Below are 20392 nucleotides of genomic sequence, written 5' to 3'. Positions count from 1 at the left end.
CACTTTGCTGTTTACTCAGAATAATGTTACCTTTCTAAAGTTGATCTGAAAACATCAGAAAATGTTGTTTATTTTGTTATGATCAAGGTTGTACGTTAAGGTGCTTCCAGGAAACCTAAGGCAGAATGACCTTAGTCAATATATACTATTTTGCTATTTATCATGATTGGCAGGTTGTGTTTTCTTCCAAGCTGTACGCATTTCACCGGTTATAACTAATAACGCTCCGCCAATAAAACAAAACATCGCTGACTATCAAGGGGATGAACATGTAAATACCTCATAAATTTCACCACCTGTTTTGCTAAGGTATATGGTCGAGTCGTAACTGCCTTGACATACCAGGCCCCGGCCATGTTGAATAATGGACTACACTGTCCTTGACCCTAGGTCAATTAATTTGCATATCGTGCGTATAAAAATAGTTCTCAATGGTCTACTGATTTCATCCAATTATTTAATACTTTTCGCCTGTAAAGATACAGATTACGATAGAATACAATATCCCAAGTACACTGTATTAAAAAATGACGTATTGTTGCAATTTAGAGTATGCTGGGGACTGGCAATGGTCTTCAAGCCAGATATTACACTCATGACATTTGTGGTATTTAATCAACATCAACACACGCATCACGGCCATGTTTTGGCATTTCAAACAAACAGATGACAGGAAGTGTTGTAAAAACCACCTCGAAGTTAATTGCTCTTCCGTGTTCTGAACGATTTGTGGCGTTAGCACATGTTGATTCTGAGAATACCAAGGTTCAATCAGTAAAGTGGTTGTACTCCAGAAACGATTCGTTTCTATTGGTGCCAGGATCGTATTTACTATTACACCGAATGGTGCGTAAACACCTAATTGCACGCAGAGGAACTACGCTGTATAATACCCCGAATCTGAACAAAAATGCGTAGACTACGTTCAAGTCGATCCGGCCAAATTCTACCCAACTGGATCGACTCGAACATAATAACGTACTATTGTTCATACTTCCATGACCTTCCTCTGTCATACTCCAAGATGAATTCTCCTTGTGGTCTCACAGCTGATTGCGTTTGTAGCTCGCGCAGGCTTTACCAATGTCACAGTTCACGTGACAGTACTGCACATTGTAAGTAGTTCCTTTCGTTTTCCTTGAGTGGGATACAATGGATTTGGGCCATGTTCATTTGGATAATAGGGGCTTTAGGTCGTTACCTCACCCCTATAATGTCATTGTGCTCCGCTGAAACAGAACGAAGAGTAAACACTTATAGCACGTAGTCTGTCATATAAATCCCTCACTCTGCACACTGGTATTATACAGAACATAAATCTATCATTTTGCAAACTTCGGAATGAAAAAAATCCCCGCTTCCCTTGATTGTGTTAGTTATGTTTACGATACTGGCACAGACCAAAGCTATAGTTAGATTGCAATTCGCATAAATCCTTTCAGCAATTGGAGATGTGATACTAATTCTTCCAGAGATATACTAGTATGTTCATGTTATTAGATTATGTTTAATATCCTGATAAACATCACGTGATTCACTACCAGTTGTAATATGATATTTTCTGTGTTGTAACTGCTGTCCAATATATCATATTCGGAACGTCATTCATTGTTGTACATGACGAGGGCCTACGTGCGAAAGCCCAGAAGGCTTATTCGAAACTCGAGTTTATATCATTATTTTCATTAATCTCATTTTGGTCGTATGAAGACAAAGTCACAATCATAGGAGCAGTTCCCTTTAATTAACTTGGTTGACTTAGTTGCTTTTGCCATTGATTGGGATGTATCTTAGATTTATCCAGGACTGGTCGTTGCTTGTATTACATTTGTATTCTCGCGGGAAGAATCATTCAATATAGGATGGCATTTTTAAATTGTCTGCGCCGTCACGAGATTGCCTTTGCCTTGGCCAGAGATGACACTGGCCCAAAGTCATATTATCGGTGACAATTTGGGAAAAACTGACATTTAGCGGCACCATGCAGTCTCAGTGATATGTCTACTGCCAGTGTGGCAATAACAACTTACACTTTGAAAATTGGCTTTATACCATTCTGTTAAGACGGACACTAAAAAAACGGGCTGAGCGAATATCGGTTACAAGCTTCTTTGAAGATGTAGGCCTATTGTTATACCCCCAGCCTGTGTGACGCTGAGCCAAGGGCAAAATTACATCTGTGTCGAGGAGCGGGTGAGAAAACGCCCGCGGTGAGATTCCAGTGGAGCAGCGGACAGCGTAAGTACGCCATTTTTTGAGTTCTCAGTGTATGTGCGGCGTGCATGTAATGTATAAGTGGGAAACCAACCTCCACCCCAAAAGGCACTCAAATTATCGAACAAGAATGTAATAATCACCTGCCCGCGCAACAAATCTGTCACGTTGATGACAAGAGGATGACAAGATAACGCTTGTCAGCCTCATATATCTATCACGTATATATATTGGGAACGTAAGCTTGTCTTATTTAATTTACTTAACATGTCAAAAGTACAAGAGTCCATCCAGGCCGCCTTAATCAGCCCCAAATGATGCATCCTTAGATTCAAACGTTTTTACCCCTTCGTTACAAAAAATATCGACAAGCGGAGTATATTACAGGATGTCCGTGATGTTCTTTCCTCGCAAGTTGACAAAATCATGTCGAACCACCAGGCTTCCGAATTTGACTTGAGCCTGAGATTATTGCGACTTCATTTGCTTTCCATTTGGTTACAAATGATGCATAATAAGGGTACAATCATCACCTGTTGCAGAGCAGTGCAGCACCAGAGTGTACAATGCAAACCATTCTGTTGCGCATTGGTATACGTACTGCACATATAGCCTGTCAATGATAGCCTGTCAACAAAAGTATTGCCCATTGTAGACTAATGAACTTCCTGCATTGGTCGCATCATGAGAGTATGATGTAGTTCCATGGTCGTATGGATGGTAATCAGGGGTACTCAAGAACGCAAGGTTACTAACTGTGCTCCCGAATGAGGTGCGGGATTTGAACTAAAGCAATTAGACACGGCGAATTGCACGGATGCTCTGTGGACGGATGGTAGATCAAGCTACTTCATTAGTTTGAGGCCGTATTACCCTGTACCATAAAAACACACAGGTAAGCGGGTAGGTGTATACACGTAATTTGGTTTCATTTCAGAAATATTTTCTCCGGCATACAGAGAAATAAGGCGCTGATACATGTATCGATTTGTTATCTTTGTAACAGAATGACATGAATCAGTAAATACAAGTATCAAATTTGAAATGAGAAGTCAGGGTTTTTTGCCCGGTATCGTTTGAGGGTACTTTTTTCTATTTCTAGTTTTTGTTTTAGGACAAAGAATTTTCAACAGATTTCATAACAAATGTCAATCCAGAATTCGGATTTTTAGGTCTGATGTGTGAATATCATCTGTGGTAAACACATTTCTAGATCTAAAAAGTTGTTTTTCCTAATTTTCCAGGGTACGAGTTGATTGGTACCCGTTGCTTCCTTGAGGGAACGGTAGGTAACGAACACTCTGACAGAAACCCTAAGAATCCAATACATAGCGAAAATCGGCCATCTCGCCTATCACAACCTGCTAAAAACTTGTTAATTATCATGATTAACCATTCAGTTTACACAACTATCTAATTCTTGGCGAGATATTTAATGCCGTGAGTAAAAAGGACAAGATAGGATTGTATCAATCCGCCGTATTGGTAAACACAAATCTGCCCACAAAATAAATATTCAGTATCTAGCGCATTTACAAACAAACTAGCTTATCAATATTTATGACAGAAAGTCTCTTAGTGTGTGATATGATTTACACTATAGGAAAACGGGGTCTTCTTTCATTATAACGTAACCCTTAATATAGCTAGCCATTCAATGAGAGTTCCCCTGCCAGCCTTATCGTCCTAAAATACACATGATGAAAAATAACTTGATGAATGCAGCCTCTCTAGGAGGAGAGTAAACAGTTCATCCGAGGACATCTTGAGTAAAAAGTGTTGAACCTCTGCTAGCGATTTAGCTACAAGTTCTGGGGGAATTAGCCTGTGTCGAGTCATAGCTAGCCCCAGAAAAAAGCAATGATATATTATATCAAGTGATTATCGATCGCCTGTGTGTTTGTAAGGGGGGATCCTTTACATTGACCGCTGCTGCATTAGCCTGCACCAGAACCCATCATTCGTTAACGAGACACAATAATACTGAAATGAACTATTGCAATTCTTCTGCAAATTGCAATCACCCGATATCGACAATCACCTGTTACGGCAAGGAACATTGCAATCAATGTGCGAATGGCAAGGAATTAATTCTTCACCATAGTGACCATGATAGCTGGATGTGTTGCTGTTCAGATGGTACTATCGATTCTTCAATACGGTAGGCCAGGTGCCTTGGTGCTGGCAGGGCAATATATTAATTGTTAATGCCGATGACATTAGTTGGTATATGAACGACTATGACGATGATCATATAGGTGATTATGACAGTCGGATGTAAGTTACAGTATTGATTCTTAACTGGTTCTTCGGTAGATACATTTAAAGCCACTGCTGGCGGTTATTCCTGCCCATGACACAAATGAACTTCTCACTATGGGAGAGACGTACGTCATTCATGTATGCAATGTTCATCATTTCGACTGTAGCACATAAAAATCAGCGGACAGCCCGTGGCTACTGACAACCGAAATCTTTGAAATTGAGAATGTGGTTCTTTGTTGACACATGATGTCATACATCTTGAACCTTGTGGTCTATACCCCCTTTCAGATAATAACCGTAACCGGAGTACAGCGTAATCTTGATGAGATGCAAAAACCTTGGTGGTCTATATGGACGTCATGAGATGAACTATTTGAAAAAAAAAATTGAGTTTTTTATGCCTTGTTGGATACCAGCTGGCAAACGGACATGATTAATTGCAATATTTTTTCTCTCCAAAAATGTCTTAAAATCATTTTTGAGTTTAAAGTGTCTTGAATTCTGTCGATTGTGTGTGGTAAGAACAACAATGGATTTAGTCACCTGTAACATGTACAAGATGTTGATATTGATGTTTGGCGGTAATAAAGATAAAAAACATTTGGTAGAGATACCAAAGACAGCTGGTATCACTTTAAATGCTAATCGTTATATCATTTAGGTTTTGAAAATACTACTTAGCCTCATTCTTGTACGACACCGCCATCAGCATCGGACGATCTTCAAACATTCTGCCGACATAATTGCGCTACTTTACCTGTGGAGTGTTAGGAAATGTAAAAATATGTGTCAATCCGCTCTAAAAGCTTTATGAAAGGTTGTGAAGAATTCTCGTCTTCAACATAAAGAACAGGATAACGTGCCGAAAACGTGCAAACTCTTGTCTTAGAACAAAATGTATTATCTGAATGACTGTCAGAAGAAAAAAGGTTTGGAATCATTAATAAGCAAAGTATGCTGCAAGCTGAATATCGATCTGAAATGAAATTTTAGCCAAAAAAGAGGTCGGTTATAAGGTAGTTAATCAAGATTTAGATGCGGTCCGGGGCGGTTACAAACTGTATCGAGGATCGTCCGCTGGCACCGAAAATGTCATAGCTTAGAGTAACCATGCAGAGCCTTTCAAATAATTCTTTCAGTTTTGTGACGGAGATCTACTGGCTGATACCCCAGTTTTCCTGGACATCAGTGTCCGCGGGCCTGAACTGGTTCTAAATCCAGCCAAATGTCTACAACCACAAAAGGATGCTCAAGTCGTAACTGACTGCTGTGCATGACATGGAGTTACACTTTGAGAAACATTCGATACTTTCCTAGCCCCAGGAAGTCAAAGTACCCATACCAAAAACGATAGGCCTGATAGGTGTTGCGCGGTACCTTGGCCTGAACATTATCTGGCCTATATCTAGCAACGACTAAGCCTCTGATATGTACACCTGTCTTGCCTGTGGGAAAGAAATTGTTTAGAATAATGCGAAGAGTCGAGCTTTTGACGTGTATTCCCACAGGCCTAGAACTAGGCATGAAACATTGTTTTCGTCAGCTCCGGAGTCTGTTGTTGCAGTCATGGAAAACAAGGTACCAGTAACCAGTAGACGCTAATAGATCACCATCTTAATGTAACCTTTACAACTTTTCAGTACTGGTTGAATAGTACAGGTCGATAGTTTAGGCTAAACAGCATGGCTATTCATTTTGTTATGTCAGTGACGGGCCACTGGAAATTCGCCGGAAATCCTGACCATGGGGGCATTATTTGGTCCCCTTCCTCTCTAGCTACATACTGAATTTTCAGCAGTATTGCCTCCGTAGCCTCTGCCGCGCGTTGTCTGAAAGCTGAGCAATACATTGAGGGACAAGATGCCCCAGCTATGGCCATGCTTAACATTTGCAAAATCGGGTAGACATATCGTCGTCCACTCTCTGTATCATCGTATTACGACATCCATGTGGTCATTACAGATGATTAACACAATAGACGATAATGAAGTAGAGACTGCAAGAACGATAACAATCGCAGTCACAGACGTGTTATCAACCTGTCAGCGTTAATATACAATGTAAGGTCAGCATCAGAATTATTATTCCTGATACAACCAACATGCAAAATACCTATTTATCGCAAGATAACCCTTATTGATGTGATATTTATTGGTCGCTGATTAACGGGATAAACAGCTTTATGGAGTGTGCTGATCTTAAGATGCAGGGTGAGCGATCGAGGTTTAGAAGGACGCGGGAAAGGTCATTCTCCTTAGCAAACATTACATTAAAACGTATTCTCTTCGCCAGTATCAGTTTCACTGTGCATTGTGCTAGCTAGTACATTGCGATCGCGCAGTGTAATTGGACTGAAAATGGCCGCGGCCAGATTCCTACTCACTTTTGGGATGAAATTACAAATTTATCACTGACACTTGAACGTCGGCAATAGGCAAGTACTTTAACGATTATTTACTTACATTTATTTTGTATGTGGAATACCTTTTAGTCTTGGGTACGGGTTAAGATTATTTACAAATAATGATGTTACAACAACGCCGCTGTTTTTACTTTTGGCCTGTTGTTGTCTTTACAATACCTGTACGAACGATTTTGATAATCACTACCTGTATGGTATGTGGTGATTGGTAATCGACGAGACACTGATTGCGAAGCAGAAGTGTTAGCCATTAAAATACATACACATTAGCAATGCTACGTATCTGACGCCCATCCAAGGCACGAATTGCGTATAACGTAAAAACCGTTTCTTCGTACAAGATGTGAAAACAATCAAATTTTTTGGGATGCATTTTCTTATTACCGGAAATAAATATCAATCTCTCGTGGTTATACCACTGCACAGATTTCTGGGGGGGGGGGGGGGTCTACTGTCTAATCATGCGTTGAGGTAATAATTATGATATAGAATTATAATATATTACTTTGAGGTAATAATTATGATATATTACTTTTCGAGCAGAAAGCTAAGGTATGGGAACATTGACTTTGCTATCATATCATTATCTTCACGGTAATACACTGCTGTAACTGGAGATAATTCATCATTCTTCCGCTACCATCCAACGAGCCAACTGGAAAGGCCTGGGAACATCGAAACACTGACTCGGGTTTTTTCCCTCGCACCTTAACCTTTGTAAACTTGGTCGATTAAAACGGTTAACCTCAAGGTGAAATATCATTCCTGGCATTAGGCAAGCTTACTGGGGTGAGCCGAGATGTTGTTTTTACCAACCCATCGTCTTGATATTATATCTGACACACACTACAAAACAAACCAAATGAAGGATGCTTAATAAAAAATTTCATCTAATCTGAAACGGACTCAACTACTTTATGAGGAAACGCTAAAGGAAACCTTTAAAAACGTTTTAAAGTAGAAGAATTGACACTTGGCACTTGACACACCGTTGACACCAAATTTATATGCATGTTCCCCTGAAAAGCGATTCTTCATACAACATATTTTGGTTCTTGACTTGTTACACATCCCCATGCATTTGTGACTAAGCTTGTCTTAAAACCAGACATGGGTTCAGGAAAAGGTAGAATAGAATACATCGCGAATTTAAGAAAAGACACCTGACGTGTACCAACAGAACAAAAGTTACTCTTTTTACTTATTTTGCTGTAGGATGGCATGGTATGGTCTGACAGTGTTTCCTCAGTGCCCATGTACCGAGCTAGGCCTGCCTCCCTGCAGCATACTCTTTCAACTAAGATACCTATCAATTTCAGTTAAGCTGGAACAAAATGAGCAAAAATAGCGAAGAGGAAATGCTAACCACCGACAAGAGTGCTTTGACTGGGCCTACTTAAGATAAGGTATTGTTCAACTGCATGCATCCCTGGATTTCGCTTGCGTCTAAAGTACAATGCAAATGCCCCACGAAGTGGACAAACGTAAGATTAGGGAAACATGTGAGACAGGCGACCACTAATTCTCAAAATAGTTTGAAAGGGCGGATCATTAATAATTTGATAGTTAACCTAATCTCATGACCAAGTTCCGGTGTAAAAGTAAAAAGTGTCCCCCCTGGAAAAAGTGTCCGGCCCTATTGTATTCTGCAATATGGTTCTATAGAGACCCTGACCGTCAATAGCTCAGAGATAGAAGCGCATATAGAATCCTTTGTTCCCGGACATTTTATCCTAGGACATTTTAAACTTCTACACCGGCCTAGATTTAAAAGGGAACCATATTAAAGGTTCTACTTGCCTCCAATAAATTCGATTTACGGTTTAAATTCATATACTTTACCTGTTTGCAAAAATATGTAAAGAAAAAAAACACTTTAAACTCAAATGATTAAAGTCAAGAATAGAATCGAGGTTTTGTGATTGCTTGTTACCAAACGTTAATTGTAGTTTACGTTAGAATTGGTAAAATGCGGGTTGGTGATGCGATGAGTAGGAAGCTGGAATAGTACGTGTGTATTAGAGTACACAGGAACGAAAAATCAATGCTGGTAGGCGGACTTCAGAATCAGCGGGAACAACAAGAGCGACATGCTAGGATGAGGAATACCCCATTGTCCTGTACTTTGATCCCAGCATTCTGTCAAAACAACCTCATCGCACCGGTTGCATTCTAAAGTGCCACCCCAGGCCCCCAAAAGCGAGCACACTCCCTGGATATTACTTCTTTTACATATTTCTGGGAGTCACCTTCATGAATAAAGACGTATCATTGATGGAAAATTCCATCTTGATGGCTTGGGGAACAGCCAGATGGTCCTTTTGATAGGAAAGATATTATGATCGATCAAGTTTCATGGCCAGCTTTGGTTCTGTTTGTAAGTAGTGTTAGTCCTATAATGTTACCATTTGTGTCAATGTTACAAGTGGGCTTCATTCTAGTTTTATCTTTGTCATTGACCAGGGGTATTTTCAGATGGGGAGAAATGATTAAGATGTTATTCATTCCTATATTCTATCTCTTTTTACAGAGGTCATCGCTGGCTCTACTAAATAGTTTTGGCCGAAACATACATATGCACCTCTCTGAGGCTTTTCAGCGAAATGAAAAGTTTTTGAGTTTCTGGAAAAACTTTTAATGGTGCAGGTAACAAATAGCATACTGCTCGTGTACGTTCGAATGTTTTGAATACTCAATGATGGGGCAAAGTCAACATTTATATGGAAAGTAACAACTTCTTTCGCTGAACAGCAATGCACGTCAATGTGTATTTTCTTGCTGTGGTATTTATACAGAAATAGAAGATATTTCTGCACGTTATACAAACCTTTGGTATCTTCCATTTGATACAGTCAATATGAATGCCAAGATCTGAAGAAAAAAAATCCTTTTTTTCGGTTTTTCAAATGAGAAAATATTTTTGTGATTTTTTTCGCGAATTGAGTTTGCATGCGGTTTGCAAAGATAAGAGCTCGCGACGTGATTGAAATTCAGGAGATGTCTGAGAAACAAGATATCAAACTGAATAAATTCTCTCTCATCCACTAGAGATCATTGCATTCATTAAGGGTGTCACTTGGAGATGATGCTCTAGGAATACAGGTGCATTTGCGTCACATGGTAAGGTCAACAGGCCTCCACTGTCTAAAAATATAAAAGAAATCATAAATGAATGAGAATAATTTGTTAGCTGATTTGGAAGTCGAATTGAAAGAAAACGTTTCCCGAGAAAATACTGTTTTTCTTCGACCAACAAGAACACCTTCTTCACGAGATAAATATGTTTATCACTAAAGATTGGAAAACCAGCCAATACTGTTCAAATTGCACGTGAATTACATGTAGTTTTGCATCATTGTATCTGTTAAATTATCCTGTCCTTTTATTCCGGAAAATTTCGATCATCAATCAATCAATCAAATATGACATTTCTAAAGCGCCCAACTGCTGGATGAATAAAATACAACCTTTGTGTGTAAATTCTCTTAACTTTACGATACAAAAGTCGAGTGTTCATTGTAAATTGCCACTAATACTAGTTTTTCAGCCATGGTCTGACGTGCATTGTGTACAATGCACGTGCCACGTACTTCATACCATTCAAAACATCTGTTTTTCCTGATATGAATTTTGTTATATTATCATCATGCTGTCAAATAATTCACATCAGCAGTATATAGTACATTATTTCGTATACATGTACATTACATGCAACATGGTATGTCTTGTACACACGAGTTACAGCTACGTCCGTCAAAAAAATGCACTCTGCATTACACAATATACATTGTTACAATGCACATACAGATGTATGTGGCATGCATATGAGGTGTTAAGAAGGCGACTTTTGCTAGAATCGGTTGCTATGGTGCTGCCAGTAGGGCGCCCCAATGGTGACATTCTTCAAAGAGACATTCTGCACAGATAATTAATGACCCTTTCCAGACAGATGTGTCCAAGCACGGGACATTGACTGTAATGTACTAAAATAATGTACACACATGCTTTCTGAATAAAAATCTATACAGCACCACCAAAATACTAACATTTGTGATACTCGATCAAAGGAGTCGGAAAACTGGCCAGAGTGTTCTTTTCAGTGTTGCGATGATTAGCCGTTTAGTTAATGATTGTTCCACCCCTTCTTGAGACATGGCCAAATTGCAGCGTGTTGAACGGACATGTACACGTATACGTGAATTCGCAGCATCCTTTCGTAAAGTACTCTACTGGGTTGTCGTGGTCCTCTTTCGGGAGGAAGTTCCCTTGGTTCTATCAGTTCGGACCACATGCTGAAATCCAGGGCTTTCTCACGCTTACGTCTATAATTGAACAATAATTTAGAGGCGGAGTACATTGAGAGCCATTGGTAGGCCTATACACGAAGATTCTTGGACCGCCGAATACCGGCCCCATTTTAACATTATCTGCTAGCAGTGCATTTAAGCATGTGTTACTGCATGCAACCGTACACTCGTTATATTGCGGGAAAGAAGCGTCCATCGACCAACTTTGTTAATTAGGGTGATCAATTCCACTCGACCAGAAAATATGTTACATAATATGTGCACTTGCTACCCCTACATAACAAATAACATAGTCAATGGACTCTTCCTGTTATACAACAACTGTATTGTGAAGAAGCAGTCACTGAATTAAGAGTGTGAAAGCGTGATTCGGTTACCTGATATCAGCTTTCACGAGGTTGGCTACAGTTCAAGTAGAACCTACTCTAGTGGTTTATGATTCTCCAGCCGACGCTGGCGGAGAGAAGTAGAATAATGCATGAGATCTTTGTCACGTCTCTATCCTCAATGGTGGCAATAGTGGAAATGGTCAGATGCGGCCGAATAAAACAAGTGTTGAGGAAGGTATTTACATAAAGATATAACTGGCTTGAGCAAAGATCCTGAAATAGTTTTACGAATATAAATGATCTTATATTATTTTCACCAATAGCAATAATGCCAATGCATGAAACTTATGCACTATGAGAACCTCTACCTGCGATAGAGAAGGAGTTAATGTCAGGCTCAGCCGGACTTTGGTCGACTGCTATCTCATATGTTGATAGATTTTTAAGCCGGTACACGACACTTAATTCTCACTTGTATAACCGAAGAACTGTACATGTAGAAAACACTAAAATGCACGCGGAACAGATGTACATGTACACGACAATTACAAAGGCCTAAAATCGTGTTAATGCGCTCATTGTCTCCATCAGCAAACAATTCACTGCAAGCTGCACCATTGACCACTTTTGTCTAATAATTCGTCCCAACGAACACATCTGGTTGCGCGAGTTAACGCGAAAAACGCTGTTTTGTCGTATTTGGGATTATTTTTCCTCTTTATTTCTCTCTGCACTCAATTCCGGGAAATACGCTGATGTTATTGACATGTTTACAGAATTTAAAATATGTGATACACATTGAAATTCTGGTCGACCATCTTCCTTGCCTGTTGCAATCATATACATTACATACAATGGCATCAAAACAGCTGCATCAGAAAATACATAATATCCAGTTTTGATTTACAGTGCATTTCCTACTTTTAAACATTGAAAAGCTCTATGACACATGTTTAATAGATTTTGCAGGAAAAAGTAGTGGCTATCGTATTGGGTACGGGTGTGACACGTGCTGCTGCTCTGATCCTCTGTATGAGGCGATTTGTCAACACACGTGTTGAGTCGTACGGGTTGGAAAGTTTATGACAGCATTTAGAAGTTATCAGACCTGTAAATGTCAGTTGATCGATTTCTTAATTTTGGATTGGCTATTCGCTATTCGCAATTTATTGGAAACGCTAGGAATAAATCCGCACTATAAAGATGGACATTTCTTAATTATCAGAGGTGATATTTCACAGTTTTACAGCACCTTAGGGAAATTTGTTTATAGTGGACGCATTAGGCAAATGACACGGCTCACTGTGGGAAATTTCCGGGAATATTACTGGATAAATGGTAAGGTTCATTATTTGTGAAGGCTGGTGAAATATTTATTGTTATTTGTGGAGGGCGGAAATCGTTTTTATTAGACGCGTTTGCTGTTCATCTTCTGGAAGGCTGGGTAACTTTGCATTTTAATAGTGCATTAAAGGGTTTTAACTGTGACCAAAAGAGCAATAATCAAAACTAATTTCGTGACGAAATTACACTTACAGTATAATAATCGTAAATTTTCAGCCTGATGATACGGAACTCTCGTTGAACCTGTATCTCGGAAAGTGTATGGGATGGGTGGTTCCAGGGTTCTCTCATAAACACCACCCCATTAGCAGCAATTATGAATTTACAAATATTGGCTTGTCTTTTTGATAAACAAATTTACCACAAAGATTAAATTCCGTTCTCGGCAAATTGTCTCCAATGCTCATTGCCTATGCATTGCAATGTAATGCCAATGCATTACTGTGTGTCAGTGTGCATTTAAGGGGGATGTTGCATGATTGACAAGAGCCAAGAAATATGGAATTGTTGGTAAAGCCTCACCCCTCACTGTTTGCCTAACAGACGCGTTTCTTTGGCTATTTTCAGGATAACCTGAGGAGTGGTTGGCGTTATTCAAGGTGCATCTTTGGTGCGTGTATCTGCTATGAGGCGAAGTGGTGTTATCAACAGAGACAATGATTCCAGATGATGTCAGCGCCACCTCTGACTACAGCTACGCCACAAAATACCACCACCGGTAAGTATATTGCTTCTGTCTAAAGCCTTCGCCCAAACGGTTAAAGGTTGGGTCAAGAAAGTTGATAACGATCTCTCGTAGCGTGCCCGGCGAATCGCTGCAAGGGAACGATGGCCCAGTGCTCGTGAGTAAAAATTCGAAGCGAAAGCTTCAGTTTAGACCGTCTCCCGCACACCTGTGTCGTGGTTCGATATGATGATTTTGATATTTTAACAGCTACTTAAAGATCAATATCTTAGATATGAGACTTTTAATTTTACAATGTTCGTTTTATACACAATCCCAGCTATTATGCATTTTGCAAGTTCTCATGTGACTCCTTAGACGCAACTTTATATTCTCACCATGGCTGTTGCTAATAGTGTTGTTATGACATGAATGCTTATGTCTCATAAGAGACGAACTGCCAATTACTCCAGACATATGTCAAAGACAGTTCGGCTGACCGGGTTATATAGTGATCGTATGGTGAAGAGCGGGTGATTTTTCGAGTTGGAGAATATGAACTGAAGGTGCAAAACACCTACATTTTGTTACCTTTATTGGCGTTTTCTTCGGCACAAATCTGCATACGCACGAATGGGGCATTGCCCCCCCCCCCGACCACGTTCTGATAGCGCCAGATTTACAAATGTAGATGTATCTTGGACATTGATACATAACACCAGCAGACTACCAGGCAAATCATTTAACACATGAACTGGCAACATATACAGATGAGAGGTTGATAAACTGTACGACTAAATCAAGGCATGAATCATGTTTTTTGCGATGCAGCTTTTAACCCGAAAAATGCCCCCTCTCTGCCGTGCATGTTATCAATAAACTTTAGATACATATTATCGTGTTAAAAAAATTAACTCCGCGCGTGTAATCGCGTGATGACAACCGAAACGAATAAAGCTGTCAACAAATTCGTAGATCTTTTCCTAGGTTCGCAGTGTTGGGTGAGATAAAACATGTTCATCTATGAATTAGTGAAAGAGCAACGTGATTAAGTGCAGATTCAGAGTAAGTTACCACTTTCTCTCCAACTCTTTCGCCCTTATCGCCAATTTCAGCTATGGCAACACAACAATGGGAATTTAGGCTTTGGTGCGATTGGGCTTTGTTCAAAGACAATAGACCGTGTAATGGAGTAGGCCCGGCCTAATTCTTTTCACTGCGGGGTAAAGGGGAAAATCACTCTAATGAAGACCAAAACCGAGGCGCAGTGCATTATACACTATAAACAGTCCAATATTGCGACCGAAGTGTTTTAGAATACTGCGGGATCTCAGGTATTGATTAGAGTGGTCATGAGATATGCAAGGGAAACAACCTGCTCTCATCGCCCGCGTTTCGCCGCTTTCCTGGGCGAACTGCACTTCACATAGGTATTCACATATCTTGTCCGGAATCATTCATTTTGAGAGGAAACCCTCGTTAGAATTGTTTTCTGATGTTTACGTTAGATAATGAAATGGTTTTCTGTGAAATAGTTTCCTACTTGAAGCTATACACATTGATATTCTAATCTTGAATTTTTTCGATTGGCGGCGGCAATTTGGGTAGCACTGTCTCTTGTAACCTGTTGACAGTGTACTAGTGGGGTACTAGTTCTCCACCAAACGTTAAAAAACATATGAATTCTGCAAATAGATGAAATAAATGATAACAAGGAGAGTGCCAAGTTTATAGGGCAACTTGCCACTTGGTAAATACGCCAGTGAATCTGATGATATTTGATGAAAAGGAAAACAATTCTATCGAAGTATCAATGCGGGGGCATGCATTACCACCTGTGCTATGACAAAATTGCAAGAGCGGTGTCTTTTTATAAGGCTACGAGTATGGAGAAAGGTTATGGTGCACCAAACATTCAAGGTCAGATGTTCAAAACCTAGGACTACTATAGGCTTTAAAATGCAATTGTAGTTGCAAGAAAAAGCTTGGCGACGCGGCATCTAGATTCTGCGGCATCCCGCAATCGGACCCACTGTTATTGGATGGCAGTGCTGCGAAAAATGTAGGAACAAGCACACTCGTTATAAGCATTGATTATTCGCAAGTGCTGGGATTTGAGTCATGCTAGCTTAATAGCTTATTGATTCAAAGGCCCTCTTACCGTCAGTCAGTCACTTGTGGAGGGGATGCTAGGGGTAAAACATGATGATATCGTCGAGCACATCCAGGGGCGAGAGCTATCAGTTGCGGCCATTTGCAAACTATGCACCACAATAAAAATCGGAAATTGCGCTATCGCTTGTTTTGGATTGAATCAGACGTATGCATGAAAACCCGTGACATAAAAATGAGTCTACGTGTACAATGTCCCAATGCAGAGGATCAAACTTCGCAGTCGTTGTGAAATTCATCCGATATCACATTGAATCGCATTCAGTGAAAAATGCTATACCAACCCTGAATAACATGTTAAATGCCAGAAAAATGCAACATGTGTATTTTTCCTCAGTTTAATTGAGGACTTGTACACACCATGCTGGAACCATGAAGAACATAAGACGCAGAATAGCGTCACTAGCTACATGTACTCAGGACTTCGGAGATCTCGCGGCCGTTTTTCTTGACTTCCATGCTTTGTGTACCTCGATGTCGTGCTATCGACCCTGGGCTAGCCCCATGGTAACAAACAATGCAGAGGAATAATAGGCTGAAATAGCGAAATGCAAGATGATTAGAATGATTCAATAGAATCGATCCAGCGTCTCGGTTGTGTTCTGATATGGCCTGAGGAATGGCCAGGAAGATGTTCTGATATTTGATACAAGAGGATAGGTTTTTAAATTGTCAATCAGTTTGGATATTTTTTGGGGAAAATTATTGATGTGTTTATGCTTGAAAAACTGTACTGGCATACGTAATGCCTACATTGTATTTGATACTTTGAGACGGTGTGCATAATGGCGATGTTCACAAAAAAGAAAATTGAACATCACATTGTCAACCCAGACAACTCTTTATCATATAGGTCTTATTTCAGTTGGCCTAAGTTCTTCAGCTCCCACTACAAGCGCTTGTACTTTGTTTTAACCAGCCGGTATATCAAACACCGAGTTGAAAGCAAGGCAGTTGGCATTCATGAGTAAAACCGGCAGGAGCAGTAGCGCAAAATTTGTATCAGCTGCAAATATTGCTACCGATTTTTCGTTCACTCTTCGAAGGTATAGGCGTATCTTGTAAAGGGCGTTTTAGATTGATATTATCTACAAAGAGATAAAGCACTACATATCAAGTTAATTGCGCTGTAATCAGTCATATGTATCGCTCAAGGATATGTGATTGGGTAATTGAAACAAACTCTCCCTGTGGTGATACGTTTGTTGTGGGTGTCTATTTGCCTTATTATATTGATGTAAACATACGCGTGGGGTAGAAATCAACTTGAAAACACTATAGATTGAAGTATTTCATCACTTGTTCTGCCGAAGGGAAAGGCAGCTTGCACGTCATTTAAATGATTCTTCATCCTGAATAAGCTTTTCCTCTCATTTTCACTCTCTTCTTACTTCATCACAACCAAAAACTATTGGTCTCCCATTCACGTTCTGCCAAGATCAGTAATGTTGTACGCTACGCCGCCCAGTAATTTTCCTTGTTACCAGACTGAATTGGTTCGAAATAATCGGAAAGAAAAAACAGTGTTATTAGATCTAGTTGCTCTGCAATAGATGAATGTGACACAGCTTGTGAACGATGTTGCCTGATCTACATAGAAAGTGGTCCCGACACAGCTGCTGATATCCCAGCTTGTCTGACGGCTGTATTTTTATTTCATTTTGGTTACAGGAAGGCGACCTACATGTAACAAACAAGGAAGCCTCCTTGTTCAATTAATCGGTCAATTTAGCGGTCAATAAAAAAACAAAAAGTTCACTGAAATATTTTTATGCCAATATCAGAGACATCAGGGCTACAGCGTTAGTTTCTTTCCCCCGGACAGAACGCATTTTGAGATTACATGTATCTTTGTCGATCGTTGCGTCGAGAAAACTACAGAATCTGAAATCCGAACTGATCTAAAACGATATTAACTGGCCAATAATATAATGGAAAGAGCTTCTTCGCGTGCCTGTGCTACTCGAGGTGTATGTATTTGTAAACAAAATGAATCGTTTCATAGCGATTAGGCTGGAGGAAATGGCCAAGGCGGGCATTGCGTGACGCGTCGGTTCTTGTTTATTATACAGTTTCGAGCAATATATCAATCGGCGAGACGGTTGGTATCGATCCCCGAATATAAACTACATGTCATTTGAGTTGTTGTGGGATGAAAAGAACTTATATTGCGGAGAAAATATACTTGTTCTGCTGTATGGCCCAGCCTGACAGACATGACAAGTGTTTGACTGATACTTCAGCGTTAAGGAATTATAAATACTGCTACATAAAAATATCTTTATTTACGTAAAATAAAAGAGTTAGTAAATATGTTCTCGGATATTGAATCCCAAAGTCTTGTAAGGATGGGCATCTTTTTGCAGCCGCCTATATCGCTTCATGCATTATTGATAAGTTTGTCTACATCGGGACTGAAAAAAGGCCTATTCTTCTAAATTTAATAACGAAGTGCGTCAATATACCGAAACAAAAATACACAGCTATTTTTGAGTTACTAGGCCTGAATTGATTTTGAGTATAAACCTTTGACGTGATCGGGTATTTTTCCACTTCTTTTATTTGAAGATTCATTGATTGTCAGGTGGCTGATATCTTCAGTGTACTGAAAACTCGAAATGTTTGACATTCGGCGTAAATGTAAATTTAATTTCCAGAATAATTAGTCCTATCGTGTTGTTTGCCTGCCTAAAGAAACAGTTTCTCCAAATGTTTGCTTGGAATGGATCTTTCACATCGGTGATGTTTAGTGTAGGGGGGACTTACGCTCCCTTCAACCCAATCTTTAAATCCAACGCTGATAAAAAAAGGAGCAAACTCCCTTGTCGCACGAGCAGACTATTATGGTTATACCATAGCAAAAAGCTGATTAAGCTGGAAAAATAACGTTGGTAAATCCACTTGACTCTGTCCAGTCCTTGTCGCACTCGTTAAGCCATATTACATTAACAAATCAACGTATCTCACAGCCTACATTGTCCGTTTGATATCGGCTTGGCCTTCATAGCAAAACGCTCAGGCGAACTCTCAATTTCCTGCATTCTAGTTCCTGCATTTACATAAGCCGAATCCAATACGCCCCAACCCAAGATCCAAAGCAGTATGTAGTCGGCGAGGATCTTCAGTCAATATCATCAGTATCATCAAATATTTTAAAAGCACTTGAATTTATCGTTGAACGTACATAAAGCACGCCGAGGCGCGAGCTGCCTCCGGTCCTTTATACAAAATTCAGCACTACGGCAGAAAAACAAAATCGATACACAATCTACTTCTTCATCAACATACAGACTGCGATCTTCCTTCTACATTTAATTCCGTATTGAAACCGTTAACCCTTTCTATAAGAAGAGCTAAAGTTAGTACCTAGTACCTTTATTTTGGTTGAAATAGAGTGTGCTCTTGTTCTAGATCTGAGTTCAGACGTGAATAATGTTGATGCACGCAATGTAACCTTTTTGTGGTTGCAGAGATATGAGAATGCTCTTTCATGATTCTCGCAGAAATCAGACCAAGCCAAATGCTGTTGTCTTTAAGCAAAGTCTGCTCGCACTTAGGCCTAAATTCCCATTGTTCTAATACCTTATCGAAGCGTTACCAGTACATATCTTGATAACAGCGACCCCCATGGAACCGCTTACATCGACCCCTAGAAACAGCTTTCGTGGGGGTTGATAGGGCTTTACCGACAAGGGCATGAAACGTAATGTGCTCTCCCCTCTTCTTTTTCAGGAATGTATGCCCCCGGTGTGGTTGCAGATCAGCCGAGCTCAGGCATAGACCTGGAGGTGGTCAAGTGGTCGCTTATATGTGTCTTCTCGACCATTCTGGCATTCGCTGCTGCTACCTATCAGTATTACAAGTAAGTAGACAATTTTTTATAATTTTTTAGCAATGCAGTTGGCATCCTGAATCTCATGGTATTTTACTTCCTTAAACGAAGGCCGAGGTAAACAGCCGCTGTATGCACCGTTGTCTCATTCCACTGCTAAAGCACATGCCATCAATCGAGCGTTTGCAAATGACGTCACGAAACTTCCGGTCGGCCATGTTGGGGCAAACAGAACAGTGGCGCTACATGCACTATACGTAGCAAGCACGTCTGATCACGTTTTTGACAGTCTGTGTTCGAATAATGCCTAGTGTTTGCGGTGTAATCGGTTGCACCGAAAGAACAGGGCGGTGGAAACCTGTGACCTCATTGCAAAGGGTCAATATACGCATCATCGCAGTCATTGATCACAACCTCAATGCACTGAAACATGTTCCCGCCCCTCCCATGTACCCGCCCCCATCAAAACTTGTGGTATACAAGTGGTAGACTGTATTGTAACACATCAGTACCACCCTCGCATTTTGTTTGACTAAGGTTGCTTCTTTCAATGTACACTATGTATTTTTGATGAAAGTTGACAGTACATGCAAACATTAACCTGGATCCGGTAGGTATTGTTATTGGTTTTGGATCTCGATAGTGGCGACGCACACGCGTGAGAGTCAGGATGGTGTGCCAATAGCACTGAGGGGGAGACACTGCGCTTGACGGTTGACTCTACACAAACAAACGCTACAACATTTCCTTTATATTGCAGAAAACAATCAGCACTTCCAAAGGCAAAAAAGGCAAAAAGAAAAAGGGAAGGAAAAAAGAGAAAAGGTAGGCTTCAAGCGTGTT

The 20392-nt window shown here is 40.1% G+C and overlaps 1 protein-coding gene across 7 annotated transcripts in view; it reads left to right on the top strand.

Moving 5' to 3' along the window:
* The window catches only part of LOC135486733 (uncharacterized), a 60995-nt gene that overhangs the window by 11433 nt on the left and 29170 nt on the right, over window positions 1-20392 (top strand). For 5 of the 7 annotated variants that reach the window (XM_064769806.1, XM_064769811.1, XM_064769810.1 and 2 more), the window contains exons 2-4: window positions 13449-13599; window positions 19450-19579; window positions 20310-20374. In XM_064769806.1, the coding sequence (XP_064625876.1) occupies window positions 13548-13599; window positions 19450-19579; window positions 20310-20374 (247 nt within the window). In that variant the 5' untranslated portion in view covers window positions 13449-13547. Of the gene's footprint in view, window positions 1-1719; window positions 2239-2747; window positions 3110-3458; window positions 3500-13448; window positions 13600-19449; window positions 19580-20309; window positions 20375-20392 lie in introns of those variants that run through there. The other 2 variants (XM_064769807.1, XM_064769809.1) reach the window with 2 other exon arrangements.

Source organism: Lineus longissimus, chromosome 4, assembly GCF_910592395.1.
Source record: "Lineus longissimus chromosome 4, tnLinLong1.2, whole genome shotgun sequence".
In the NCBI taxonomy this organism is placed as follows: Eukaryota; Metazoa; Nemertea; class Pilidiophora; order Heteronemertea; family Lineidae; genus Lineus; species Lineus longissimus.
The sequence above is the reverse complement of the archived record's forward strand: the minus strand, read 5'-3'. Positions and strand labels throughout refer to the sequence as shown.